The sequence below is a fragment of the Strigops habroptila genome, chromosome 4, assembly GCF_004027225.2.
Source record: "Strigops habroptila isolate Jane chromosome 4, bStrHab1.2.pri, whole genome shotgun sequence".
NCBI classification, from domain to species: Eukaryota; Metazoa; Chordata; class Aves; order Psittaciformes; family Psittacidae; genus Strigops; species Strigops habroptila.
In genome coordinates, this window is record NC_046358.1 from 19961926 (window position 1) to 19977208 (window position 15283).

General features: G+C 35.8%; 1 protein-coding gene across 1 annotated transcript in view; it reads left to right on the forward strand.

The window, feature by feature from the left end:
- NUDT14 (nudix hydrolase 14) overlaps positions 1-15283 on the forward strand; it is a 61965-nt gene that overhangs the window by 28913 nt on the left and 17769 nt on the right. The window contains exon 3 of the mRNA XM_030483515.1: positions 13952-14016. Coding sequence (XP_030339375.1) covers positions 13952-14016 — 65 coding nt within the window. The remainder of the gene's footprint in view (positions 1-13951; positions 14017-15283) is intronic.

The window sequence follows — 15283 nt, forward strand, 5'->3', positions numbered from 1 at the left end:
TTCTAAGCACACGAGAAGACATGGATGACCACCAATTTTGTTTTGTCTTTCCAATTGTATTTCTCCTATCAGGGAAGAAAAGCAGTTAACTCCTGACTTGAGAGATCAATTCATGCAAAATTATAACAACTAGGGTATATATGAAACATTCTCAGAGTTACAGAATATTAAACTATTCATATATCTTTTTAAAAACTATAAATATTTAGTCACTGAAAATTCAGGTACCAGAAGATAAAAATAAAAAGCAAAGGTGACAACTTTTCCATAGAAAAAGTTTTTCTAAATCTATTAAATGTAAAAATTATAGCAAAACACTAAAGGTAAAAGAAATTGTGACAACCAGAACCATGTGTAGAGGTGTATTCTTCTTGTGTGTGAAATAAGTAGGTAAAATCAATTGCATATTTGGAAATTCTTCTGTGTTGGAACCCTTAAAATCCTTACAGTGAACCTTTTTGTGTGTAGGTATCTAGGATGGACATAAATTGATAGCAACACTTCTTATCAAGATAAAAATTATGAAGGTAAAAGTTCCAGGAAGACTGGGAAAATATTAGATAGATGAAAAATGCCTGTACTGCTTGTGAATAAGGACAGAAGAGGGAGTGATATTTCGATTCTGAACTTCACACTTGCTTTTGGAATTTGCCTGGAAGACAGTTCTGTCTTTGCACTTTGTCTGTCCATATGGGCATGTGCCTGAATTTATGATTGGAGATACAAAGGCTGAAATGATAATTGATTTCTGGAAATTTAATATATGCCCATTCAAGCAAGTGAATCCAGCCTCAAATCAGAGTGGTAGGAACATGACTTCCAGATGAATAATTTGTATTACTATTTTTGTTTAAAATTTGGTTTAAACAGTTTAGCTCTGTGATAATGTGTGAATATATGCAACTAACTGAGTGCGGTAAATATTAAAGGATCAGTTTTCCCACTTCTTGGGAACAGTATTTCTGAAGGACTTTTGTGGACATTTTTAAAATAGTTGAGAACATAACTGTATAAAAAGGCTATGGCCACATGTCATGCCAGTCATCTCTGGTCACATAACATTTGTTAGCTTCAGATGTACAACAGCTGTCATCCTAACTTATTAGTGACTACTGTTGAACTGTAGAACGTCTAACGCTCTTTTGCAAGTAAATTCAGTGCAATTTCTGACACCAGAGGTAATAATGCGAACTTTCCATATAGGAAATCCATGGGTTTACATAATTTTTATTAGTTAATATGAAGCCAATTGTTACCAGATAAATTAGGTTCAAAATCCCTTGTAATGCGTTAAAGCCTGCATTTTACTGTATTTTAATAGGACAGCTGTGATGCTAGTTATATGGAAAAGTCTTGTTGTCTATTTGCTGGAAATTATAGAGGACTTCATACTTAGAGGGCTTTTAGAGGTTCATTACTCTTAATGAAGGATAAAATCTTGAAGAAGAAGAGGGGTTTCCAGGGTATATGTCCTGTTGTCAGGATTTCCTAGTGCGTGCCTTCTTCAGGAAGAGGTAGGTGTTTTCCGTAATTAAGATCCTTTTTCCATAATACTTTTCAAAAGTATTCAGAATACTTTCAAAAATGCTGTAACACTGTTAAATGCTCCCAAGTTTTTTTAATAAGGCTGTTTTCCTAAATTGAGCATACATATTGGAATGCCAGATCTGTAAAGTGCACATATGCATATATTACATGTTTACATATAATTGATATGTATAATGAATTTAATGATGCTGAATTAAACAGACAAACAAACAACAAATTAAGTGTGCTAATCATACAAAACCAGACATTGAGCCTAACTTGTGTTCTTATCTCATACTCTTTCAGCAGCACAAGTAAACGAGTGCTTAAGACTTGATTTCCTTGCTGCATGACAGGGAGAGCTTGCGTACTGGATTCCCTTGGTGCCCCCAGTGTTCTTTTTCATTTCAAATTAGGTCAACACAAGCCAATATTCAATAGATTTGTATCAGAATATAGCAAAAAAAAAAAAAAAAAGTAAGAGAGATGAAGTTATCTTTGTATAGATTTGTCCTTTCCAACTGTTCAGATGAACAGCTGATTAAATTATACAATGACAAACACATAAGGACTGCAGTAGTCACGTCATTTGCCTAAAGTGTGAGTCATCTTTTAAAATCTTACTATACATTGCAGTAGGACAAAATCATTTAACCATATGCATGTTGGCGTAACACTAGCACAAGCTGAAATAGCAGAATCTTTATTAGATACTATTGTTTGGTTTTGTTGTTTTGTTGGGTTTTTTTCTTAGTTATTGCAGATCTGGGCTTCATGTGTGGCTCCTGAGCTTTCTTAAGATCAAGACCATTCAGAATTAGAATACCAACCCTGGAGTCATCTCTGCTTTACATATCTTGTAATTCATGCTGAACAAATAATTGCATACTCTCAGTCCCTCCATGCCACTTAAAGACAAAACCAAAGTTTTGTGCAAAATTATTCCTGGTCACACAATAAACTGTTACGAAGGAAAACCTTCAAAACCTGTGCTGTGACAAGTCAACTGTCAGTATAAACAAAAGAAGCATCATTTCTCACCATATTTACATTTAAATTGTAACAGAAACACAAAGGACACAAAGACATGCCCAGGTTGAGTAGTTAAGCCCTAGAACACCTTGCCCAGAGAGGCTGAGGAACTTCCATGCTTGGAGAAATTCAAACCTTGACAAGGCTCTGAGAAATCAGAGCTAACATAGAAGTTAGCCTGATTTTGAGTAGGAGGTTGGATCAGATGATCTCCAAAACTCTTTTACAACCTGAAGGTTTCTGTGTTTTTAAGCAGATTAAATACTTACTGAATGTTACAGTTCCCATCTGACATCTGTCTAAAATTTGTAAACTTGTCAAGAAATCTGTCATCTTACAAGCCATTTTGCTATTGAAAAACAATGCATTTACTATCATTCTTGTCCTGTGGAGTTACATTTAAGTTAATCTTTCTTTGAAATATGCAGATAAACGTTACCAGAGCTCATTGCAAGGTTTCATTACGTCGTTAGAAACAATGGTGGAGATTACTAAAAGTTAATGAATTAAAATAAAAATTGTTGATTATTGCTTTTCGATTGTAATTATTGAACAAGTTTATTGTGGAGGTGCTCGTAAGTATTACATATTTCTGGCCTGTTGTGTTAGGTAGTGACACGCAGCAAAAGATACTTTCTGCAGTTATTTTACCCACTGCTTACTTTCCTAATTAAGTTTACATTCCCTCTGAATACTGGGCTGATGTGTTTGCTCAGTATTAAAAATATTCTTATGAAAATCAAGCAAAGTGCAAGCAATGACATTTTAAATGCAAGGTGTATTTCAGTATTCTTCTTAGATTTAGATCTGTTGGAACTAGTTAGCAATTTGTGGTGATTTGTGGAGCGAGGAGTTGTTAATTTTTTTAATGTCACTGCTTTTAAAAATAAACTTGATCAGAAAGGCATTTTCTTTCCAGTGATTGTTGTGATTTTCTGTCAGAAATAGAAACATACCAAATAATACAAAATAATCATCAATGCCTGTAACAAAAAATTATGCTCTAAAACCAGACTCACATTCCAGCTGTATTCTCCCTCATTCTAATTTTGCTGTTTAGTACCATAAGAGCCTGAAATGTAATACTTTAGTTTTACATTCATCTACTTTATAAAGCAATAGACCAAGTTTGTTTCAGGTTTCAGCAAGTCTCCTTAAACGGATTCAAGGATTTTAAAAGGCATAATTTGGGAACAGATGAAGGTCAGTGTACAGTCATGTGCTCGCTTTTGTGCTTTGAGTAATAACGTTGGAGAACAGGAACATAACCATACCTTTTGCTAGTTGACAAGTAAAAGGACAGCTTTCCAATTGTAGATGGATATTAAGCAAAATTACGGCTATTTCTCTATTTCAAAGTATGAAAAATTCACTGTAAAGTACATTACCTTTAAGAGAGAACAAATTTGAGAAGACTGAATTGCATGCAAGATTGTTGTGTGAGTTTCACCTCTGAAAAGATCATGTGACAAGGAAAAGGCGTTTGGACTAAAAAACTTAGTGCTCTGGATGTGCACTGTACCCTTTTATGTTCTGTTTTTACCTACAAAAACATTTCACAGTGGCTCAGTAATAATTCCTGACTTAGAAATTCTTTATAGAAAAATCTTTAAGTCTTTTCTTATCTGTCTAAAAGGAGGAGGAAATAATATTCTTGCCTTATAAGGCTGACTTTCTTTAAGTAAAAAGGTTAATTAATTTCACATTTAAAACAAATTAATTCCTAATTTAATTGTTTGCTCAGTAAAAAGAGGCTTTATACTTTATCTGTTACGAAGAAAGTATAGTTTTCCATCAGGAAGGAGTTTGCAGGGTGAAGGAAACGAAGGAAATCTGCACTTCAGCTGCTTGTCACCTGAAGGTACAAGTGCTGGGGATTAACAGAACAAGGTTCTCGAGGCAAGTTAAAAATGAACATAACTCGAAACGGGAAGATGAATATACTCAGCCAGTCACTCTGTGGTCTGAGGTTACCTGGCCGAGTGCTGGCTTCTGCACACCGGTAAAGTCAGGGACCGTGGCCACACCAGGGGTAGCGAGGAATACTACTGCTGAGCAACTGTGCCAGGAGCCAGCCACATTGTCGGCCCTGGCCACTGAAGCTGGCCACATCCCCGGTCCTGGCCACCAGAGCCGGCCAGCTGATGGGTCACTAGAGCCAGGCGAGTGGCCTTGGGGAACTGGGGTTGCTTATTCTGGCTCTGTGGCTGTAGCAGGCAGCTATGGAGACAGGGTGAAGGTCATGTGCCCTCACCACATTATAGGGGTGGATTAAATTTCTTCTCCTATTTCATATGCCAGATCATTTGGGCTTTATGGAAACTTAATCCTGTATGTATTTTTCTGGTTTATGTCCTAGTGTATTATAAGACACCATGAAATTCAACTCAGGTGCTTCCTTTGTGCAAGAATTATCACAGTAGCTTTAAAATGGGTAGAATACAGCTTCTTATCATCTTCATAGGTAAAAAAGATCCCAAACTCTTTCTTGGGTGGCATGTGCATTTTATGTGGAATGATGTGCTGTTGTGCTGTAAACCCTGTCTGTCTTTGTAATGTCTCCTCCAGGGTGTCAATAGTGTGGAATTTTCTTTATTATCTTCAAAGATAGTGCAGAAGATAATTCACTGTTTAAAATAAACTGGATGTAGTTCAACAAACAACAAAAATGATGAAAAGTTTAGGGAAATAATAGCTGAGAGAAGGTAATGATGGCTGGGCATGTTCATGCAAAGTATAACACAACTGAAGAGAAAAATCACTACTTACCATTACAAAAATGTAAAGGAATGTTATAAAACAGGCTAGAATAATTTAATTTCATCAGTAATCAATGACAGAACAAGAAATGGTGTCTCATGTGGAAAGTATTTTTAAAATTAAACACCAAGAAACCATTTTTACCAGTAGGCAATAAGACAATCTAGGAAGGCATATTTTGTAATTGCTGCCATTGAAAACACTCAGGTCTAGACTTGATATCTGTCTATTGAGGATGCTATCAGGATAATGATATTTTTCCTGCTATTAAAAGGAAAAAGCATATTAGCCTATTAGTTTCCTTCAACCCAAGTAAATACATGATTTGTTTGCATATGGTCTTTGCAAATAAAATGGACTTAATGCTCTTTTTTGTGTATGTGTGTATGGTTTTCATTTTGGTTTTTTTTTTCTTTTAAAGCAAAGACTTGACAGATCCTCTGTTTTCGTGCCAGGAATTCTGCAGGTGTATTTACTGTCTTTTAAGATGTCTTACTATGTTGTTACCTTAGGATCCAATCTAAATAAAATCATAGCAACAAGGCAAAAATAAATTTATTTGATGCTGTAAAGTTATCAGAGAAAAACAGTAAATCAAAAGTCAGATTTTCAGATTCTCATCTCACCTTTTTAAGTATGTGATATGAAAGCACCATATAGCACAAGAAGTCTTCTCTGCTATATGAATGAATAGGGTAAAACGTCAATAAAATCTTTATTAAAGGCATTACTTCTTTGGGAAGTTAAATGTTTGCCTAATTTCAAGAATAGAATCCATAAAAATTCTTAAAACTAAGCAGCTACACAAGAATTTTGGCTGATTAGTCATGAATTTCTAAATACAGGCTTCTGGTATCCGGATTACAGGAACCCTGATTTTACAACTTTAAGGATTTCATTTTTAAGTATTTGCAATAATACACAAATTAAGTGGATGTGTTTATTCTCTTATAGTCACTGATATCAAGAAGAGTCTTCCCCTTGGCTTCCAGGTGGTTTTGATATAGACCTCATCTGTCTGAAGAGTGCCAAAAGTTTTTACACGGTCTACAGAGAGTAGCATGGTCGTGGTCAGCATTTGGGATTGGTAAAAATAATCCTATGAAAGCTAGGAAATGTTCTATGTTCGGAGTGCCTGTATTTTTAGAATTTTATCTGAAAATAGCTCTTGAAAAAGAAGAAACTATTGGAACAGTTATTGAAACAGAAATGTGAAAATTAGGTAAAACATGAAAAACTGCCGGTGTTATTGACTTAGTTTTGGGTTTTGGAGGGTGACAAAGAAAGTTGCTGTTTTGTCCCTTACTTTAGCTAGGGCAGAACACATGAACTTTTTATTTTGTTAGCTGTCCTTGAAACCTGATACTGTTTTAAAACTTTAATTTTTGCCATTTCAGAATGGAGTCATACTTATGCCTTTTAGATGTATTATTTATTGGTCTTATTATGTGATAGCACTTATAAACATCAGTTTCACAAATAATTAGGAATTGGAACAAAAGCCCATCAGGCTCTGACATCTGTTGCACACAATACCCACAAAGCTTTATTTAATCAACTAAGTTAGCATAAAACCTGAATTTATTTATTAAAATATTTTGTTGAAAGAATCCCATTGAGATGCAGTGTGTCATTTCCAAGGGTATCCTGGGATACGGGCCAAGATATGACACTTAAAGAATGTTATTGAGAGCAATGTGCTTTGATGTCTCATTTATTTTGCTGTTGAATTTACTTTCTATTTTTTTCTTTGTTATATGAAAACAGGGTGCTGGGAGGATTGTTTATTCCAAAGAAGTCCTGCATCATGTTCTCTTGTTGGGTACAAATTACTGCTTTGCAAGTAGAGATTATATTTTAAAAGTGCCTGTATATGGATTTGTTAGCACTGCTTAATTGATTCTTCCACCGGTCTGATGATTAATCAAACATATGCTTCCTGCTTTATGGTGTCATGAACAACTTCCTGCTGCAGTTCAGTTTACTGAAACCAATCTTCATTTTGATTTTTTTGAAAGTAATGTTTATTTTCTTAAGCATATGTGTCTCACCTTTATTCTGGTCTTCGTATTAAATATTTATTTTGTATTGGAGAAAGTGTTCAAATTTCATCAGAATACAGAAGTCTTCTAGAAGTCTCTAATTATCTTTTGCCAAATCCACTTTATGTGTGATTAGTATGAAAGGCTGAAATGTTTTTGTCAGGAGCTTATAGCTTTGCTTTTGTAATAGGCTGCATTTTAAGTAGCCAATTGGATTGGTGTTGGCCTTTGAAAAATGTAAAATGCTTTGAAGGAAGCCTTAAATGAACCAGTAAAGATTGTGCAAGCACACACATTTAATCTCAGGACTATCTGCATTATACTTAAGGCTCTGGGAAACTAAAGGAATTGCACTGGAGAATAATCAAAGGGTACAGCTTTATTGCATGTCTGTTCTGAAAATGAAGGGACTGTTTTCTCTGGCTTAAGATACTAGGTGCTGCTTGATAAAAGGAAGATGACAGCCCTTCAGATACCACATTAGAAGTTTTCAGGGACATGTCCAGCTGAAATGGATGGTTAATTTGAATACAGAAGTGACACAGGGGCTACATGCAGTTCTTTCTCATGGTCAACAAAAGTAACTTTGAAATAACTTAGGATGAAGTAGCCTGCCCCAAAAGGAGGACTCCTCACAAAGAATTACTTTTCATTGTTAGCTTTCAAACAAGTTTGGGGTTTTTTTGATTATCACTTATAAAATTGAAAGACAGTAATTTCTGATTTGAACAAGAAGAGGACATTTGTTCACTAACTTGCTTTAATCCTGTTCTGGAGTGTTTCTCAAATATTTTTTAAAAAGACTAAATGGAATTATAGTCTTGACATGGAAAACAATATGAAAGATCAATTTGTCAACACTCTATGGACAACGAATGCCCAATTCCTGTAACTTCAAGAAGAAAAACAATTTTATACTTTAAAGATAAAATATTTATAGGGCTGCTAAGTGATTTTTTTTTATTAATAACTATGGTTCCTTAGTATGGGTCATAAGTAAGTCTTGACATTTTCTACCTTATGAGCCATATTGGCTACAATATTATATGTATGTTTTATATTCACATGCTTTCCCACCAAGATGAATAAATGTCTAAATACCTGTCTGGTTGCACACTACATTTGATTATTTTCTTCTCATTGTATCAAAGGGATTTCTAATACCAAATATCTGTTGAGAGTCCAGGGAAGCAATTAAATCAATTATTTGCTTTTATTCCTGCATGCCATTTTTGTGTTTCTTTTTTGGAATCCACCGTTCTTTTTTCATTGTCATCTTTGAAAATGGTAACTGAATTACTGCAGGCTCTGACATTGTTGGGGGGATTTTGGTGGTTGGTTTGGTTTTTGTATTGTGTTTTTCTTAATCAAATAACATTACTTTCTAAAGCCTCCACTGTGGAGCTGAGATTATTATTTGTAAGCAGCACAAACAATATTAGAGACTTTCATCTAATTTCGAGATAAATTTAAGCCTTTCAAAGTAGGTGGAAGTGGCTGAGGTTAATAGCTGGGGAGCCTTGGCTTTCAATGTTAATGTCAGTCTTTTTTTAGGTGCTTTATCTTCTATTATTAAATTCTGATCACAATTTATGTGTGACACATGCATGCCCATGCTAGACACGAGATCCTGAATACCTCTTACAGTGATTAAAGAAAGGTCAGGTTTTTTGCCCATATTACCTCATCAATTACTTAGCATACTATAGTATTAGTACAAGATTATCATTAGAAATCCTCATCTCCAGCCTTGAGACTCTTATTTCATTCACAGAAACACATGAGAATCTGGTCCTTTTCTTTGCTATTACTATACTGTATTTTTTTAATAGAATTATTTTTTAGTTTTGCAAATTCACCCTTGTAAAGTATGCATTAAGGGCACATCTAAGAATAATGAAACGCTGAGTCAATCTTTGTTTATTAAAGGATTTTAACAGTTTGTGTCATGAAAAGCCATTAGTAAGTGTTAGCAGTTGCTTGTGGATTAACTGTAGCGCAGGTCAACAACCGGCAAATCAGCAGGATAGAAGATTACCAAACTGATGACTACAAATTGAAATTACATTTCTACCTTAAAAAAACCCCAACAACAAAAAGAAAACGGAAACAAAAACAAAGCAAAAAAACCCCCTAATCCCCCACCCCCTAAAAACCTTCTTTCAGGTATTGCAACTCTAGAAGTACATGTTCTTACAGCTTTGGCAATGAAAAAAGGAATTAACTTTTGCATCCATCCATATGTGTGTGAACATTTTTAACAGGATGTCAGTTTTCATCTGTCCCCTACCTCATAGCTGGTGTGGTCAAATACTGAGGTTTTTACATTGCTCTTAGAAACACAGCCTTCCTTTCTCAGGTTTGAGTGTGTGAAGTTGCAGTGGTATTTCTATGTAAATGTCTGCTGTGGTGGAATGTAGTAAAGCATCGGTTACCGTGAGTTCAATAAATACAGAGCTGTACTATGCCGGGGGAAGGAAAAAATGTTGAAATAGTTTCTAGGCCAATAGAACATGACAGAGTCATTTTCTAAACTCTTACAAGAGATGTTTTCAACTGTAAAGGTTATATTCAGGTGGATATCTTCTCTTTCAATGGAAGTCTTAAAGGTGGAGGAGGAGTTAAGATTCTGGACTCCTGTGTTGCAGAAGTCCATGGGTCAGTCATACGTAATTTCTGCACATTGCCTTAGACATTTTAGGGAAGCCAAATATCCATTAGAGAATCCTAATACCTATTTCAGTCAGGGTTTTCTTTGAAGTTTAAATGATTAAATGTTACGTGAGATCCTTGACTGAACAGTTGAAATCCCTTTAAGAAAACATTGTGGTAGATACCAAAACCAGGCACACTTCTAACTGCAAACTTGAATACAATAAAAGCTCAAGTACAGATTAGCTCATCTTTGTAGATACATCTTGCTGATATTTTAGGTACATGTCTGTCTTAAAATATTTTAAGGCTACCCTAATTGTCCCCGTATTTATAGAAGGAACAGTATTCTACATTACTGCACAGTAACCTGTTTACAAATATGCGTTCTTTGGGAAAATGTCTCCTGTAATTAGAGTAGTAATTTATTTTATGTATAAAGTGAGTGGGAGCTACTGCAGGGGGAAGCCAAGAAGGGGTTTGCTGAAGGCTGAGCAGGCCTGTGATCTTCACCAGCTTTGGAAGACACTGGTCAAACCTGTGTCATCTCTTAATATGTTACCTTGCCGTTTGGTTGTGGTCCCTAAAGCAGCCACTGACATATACAGTGTGGAGGAGCCAAGTTTCATTGGTCTGAGTTGATCTGTGTCTCACAGAAACAAATTATAGCTCCGAAATGACACATAGAGCACAGTTTGAAGAGTTTTCTTCTCAGCCACCTCTTCGCTGCAGAGGCAGCAAGCCCACTGGCAGTGGCAGGTACCGAATGGGATACCTGCGTGCAGCAGTTGTGCCATGTGCTCGTTGAGTCCTGGCTGCAAGGCTATGGTTCGATGACTTTGCATTTGTATTGATGACCTCTCCTTTTACACCAGCAGTTTTCCTGTGTCAGCAGCTGGAGGAATAGCCAGCAAAGAGGAACAACTGTGGAATATGGTAAAAAGTGATCATCTGCCACCCAAAATGAAAAAGTTGTCAGATCTAAGCTGAGACAGTGTTTTATTTGTGCAGATGTGTTAAAGCTTGTTTTTAAGTTGTGGAGGCAAGTTTTGGATCCATCATGATCCTTTTACTTCTGAGTATTCTTTTCCTTTGTAAAAAAAATGACAAAAAAGTGGTCTTGTGCTCCTCTTGGGGACATGGGCATATGAAGCCTGTTGCTACATCAGCACTTTGATGTCCATTTCAGATTAAATTCCTGTCTAGGATTCCTGCCTTTTTTAGGAAGATTGGCTGGGCTTTTTTTCTTCTGTTCTAGTGGTTCTGTGATTTTTCTCCAACGTACAGCTTAGGCTTTGTTTATCTTCTGGATCTTTTATTTGTGGAGATGTACCCAAAAGTCATTGTGATTGTTGTGGGGTTTTGTTTTGTATGTTTAATCTTTAGTTATCACTTTAAAGCTTATAGATGCATATGTAATAATCTAAAATAGGTTTGGTTCTAATGTTTTAAAGGGAATTGCCTTGAAACATCAAATACCTTTGTAATATCCTATGCTAGGATACCACCAAAAGATGTATTTGGAACTCTGCTTTTGTAGTAGTCCTTTTTGGTATCATCTGTAAAAATAATAATCTCAAAATAATTTTGAGTGAATTCTTTGTATGGTGTTTTAAAACTCCAGGAGATAAATAGTTTTCTTATAGGCCAGACCAAACAGCCGAACCCACGTATTTGCGTTGTTGCAGCAATAAGGAGACCCATTGAAAGCAGTAGCTTAGGGGATCATTCACTCTAGATCAATTAAACAGTCTTGCCCTAACTTTCTGTTATACCCAAACAACTGTCCTGAATGCAGCTTCAAATGGGTTTTCAGAAGTTAGAGACCTAGTGACCTGTGGAAATATTTCATGTTCTATTGTTTCTTGTGGAATAAGAAATATCAAATGGCATATGTAATGTCACACTCCTCCTAAGAAGGTGTAATTCTGAACTTCCTCCTCCATGACTTTCCAACTCTGACAAGAAATATTAGAACTTGTGTGTTGTGGTTTGTTAAAAAATGTAAATTTATGTTCAAAATTGTTTGTCAGTCTCTCAGAAAATTAGAAGTAATTAAATAGAAAGTTCTTCAGATTTGTGCCATTTCTGTACCCTCTCATCTCAAGATGGTGTGAGAAGCAGACAATTGTAATAACTTGCTGCTACTCCTTTCCAGCTTAATTTGATCTTGTTCCTTAATTCTGACAGATTGTTTTTAATTTTCCCATCTGTTCCATAAAAATCTCAAATGATTGACTCTTAGGAAAAAAATAATGTCTAATAGCTGAGCCATTTTTAATGAGTTGATAGGAGTTATTTAATGAGACGTGCTGAGGAAGGCAAGCCAAGTGAAAGATTGGGGCTGGATTTAAAGAAAGGTAAAGGGCAACTGTATGCTTCAGGAAGTCCCCACTGTTCTCTTTAATCTCAGTTTTAGACTGCTGCTGGCACCGATTTCAGGTAGTGCAGATCCTTAGGCCCATAGGCAAAAAACAAAGGTTTGGTAGCAGTAATTCCTTTTCCCCTTTTATTTAGTGAAATGTCTACACTCAGACAGTACTGCTTTAGGGAGAAGAACAGTCATGCAAAGGGGGGAAAAAAAATCAAAGAATAAAACTTAAATAATCTTAAGAACATTGTAGGCTGTGGTATAACTTCATTTCTTGCTGGTATAACTCCCAGATATTCTAGTGTTAGGCTAGAAAAAACCACCATGCCAGTAAACAGAGTAAGACACCGCCAGCCCCTCTGAAGGCTAAAACCTTTGCTTTAAAATTGCCTGCAAATGACATCTCCTGGGCAGGAAGCCATCAGTATGCAGTACAGGTCTTTCAGAATAGCAACCATGAATATAAATGTTAACATCTGGAATTTTACCTTCTGTTTTGGTTCTTATATATTACTATAATAAACATTAACATTATTTTTAATAATCATCAAATAGCAGTTTCTCTGGCAGCTTGAGATTTCATTATTAAATCAAACAGTGAAAATAAATATACAGCTCTTTTACAAGGGACGTTGAAAGTTTGACTCAGCTCTGCAAATATGCCATTGTTAGTCTAATCTATTGTAGAATTCGTAGAATAATGAATTAACTTTCCAATTGCATACAGTGAGGCAGGCATAACAAATGAGAGAATGCTAAAGTGGTAGGGAGCACAATATACACTTATTTTTGCAGGTTTTAATGGGCTACCAACTAAGAGGAGAGACTTTTGTCCGCATTTTTTTCAACTAGTAAAATCTGAGAGTAGGTGTAAAGCAAGCAGAGAATATCAGTATTCCACACATTCAGAGCATCGCCAAATACTCAAAAACTGTCAGGTTTCCCTAGGACATGTATCTCAAACAACCAAAGAGGACAGGCAAAGATTGAAATGTGATTTTTAAATCACTGAATGTGGTAGCAGTTAAAACTGTTTCTGGTTTAATTTTGTACAAAATTGGACTTGAATGGTGTTTGTTTTAAGGTCCACACTCAGCAAGTGTCCAATGATAGGAGATACTCTGCTCATACAGAAGTTTTTAGCTCTGAAATCTAATCTGGGACTGATATAAAGGAAGAAAATGTTTTTATTTGTAATGTTTTTTTCCCTTATTATTACATCTAGTAGCAATGTTCCTGGAGTTTGACTTTTTTCTTTTTTTTTTTCCCCTGCTGGGGAGAAGGACTTGATTGGTGGCAGGATTACTTTGCGTGGCAAGAGACCATTTTGGTCTTAAGTGACTTAATTTTGGGTAAATTCTCAGGGGCTTTGGGAACACGACCCATTATCTATCCCTCTTGATGGCTTTTGGACAAGGATTTTGTTGCATTGTGGCTTTAGTAATGAATCTTATGTATATTTATGTATTTGAATTCACAAGATGTAAGTTTAATAGTTCTGCATTAATCCTTCATAAAGCATTGATTTTTTTCTTTTTCTTTTTTTTTTTTTTACCTTCTTCCTCAGTGTGTCAATCCTGATTTTTAATACTTCTCGGCAGTGCTTTGTTCTGGTGAAGCAGTTCCGCCCAGGTAATCCTCTTTTTTCAGATTTACTTTTGCTCTCTAGCAAAGCAAGCTTTTAAGGGTTTAGCAGTTAAAAGTTGGTGCATCTGTGGTGATAAAATCTTTGTTCTGTATTCCGTTGCTTTGTATGATAGCCCACCCCTTTCAGTTGGTCAGAATTTCTAACCACGGAAATTTCCATTACAGATCAGGGTAGCCTTACATTCTGCTTTTGGGCTAGTCATTGTCATTTTGGGGGTGAAATTACAAATAGCAATAGATATGCTTTTATTTGAAGTTCCTTTTTGACCTATCTAGTAATGTTCAGAAGCACAATTATTTTTCCTTTTTTCTTTTTTTTCCTGAAATATTCTTTTTTTTTTAACGTGTTGTTGTGCATTGTATACTTGGGAATTTATAATGAGGGAAATTCAGGACTGCATGCTTTTCATCATTATGTATATGTGGACAGCTTCATTTTACCAGATGTTATTATGAATTTTGGTTGATGCACTATTATTTTTTCCTGAGTTTTTGTATCAGTTTATTTTAATTAGAAGCAATATTTACTTTCTGAAAGGTAAATATCAAATGCATATTCTTTGCATGTTAACTAAAAATATCCGAAGATATTTCACTGACTGTTGCTAAGAGACCGTTTCAAGACTGTTCATGGTAGACTTTATGGGAAACTTTCTAGGGTGCTATCATGCTGTCCTTGTGTGCTGACAGTTACTGACAGGCTCTTCAGTGTTGTGCGGCACTGTTATACTGACAGTCCATACTTCCCATGAAGCACTATATTGACTATTATAAAGTGTGTGTTTGTTTATCACTAATCCAATGTCTTTTATTTGCCAGCCGAATAAAATGGCTCATATAGCTGTTGCTCTCTTTGAGGCTGTCTTAGGCAGAAGCCTTCATATATGTGCATATATATATATATGTGCTGAACAGCAACATGGTCATTAGATCATCCATATGGAAGTGTTAAATCTGCCTCAAAAGACTAGACTGTTCTTGGAGTTAAACTCTTCCCAAGGCTGGAGCTGCCCAGAAGCCTGGCCAGAGGAACAGTGGTCAGTCAGACACCCCATAACAGTTTAGTGATCATAACCATGCCCTGACGTTACTCACATCACTGTAATTATATTGCCATTCCATGGTTATTGTCTGCATTGGTGCATGTTCCACAAAGCAAAAATAAAGGCTGAGACTTTTCTCATTGCTGGCTCCTATCAGGGTCCCACCAGCAAAGCGGTAGCTCATTACTTGTGAGCATTCAGCTGCCACT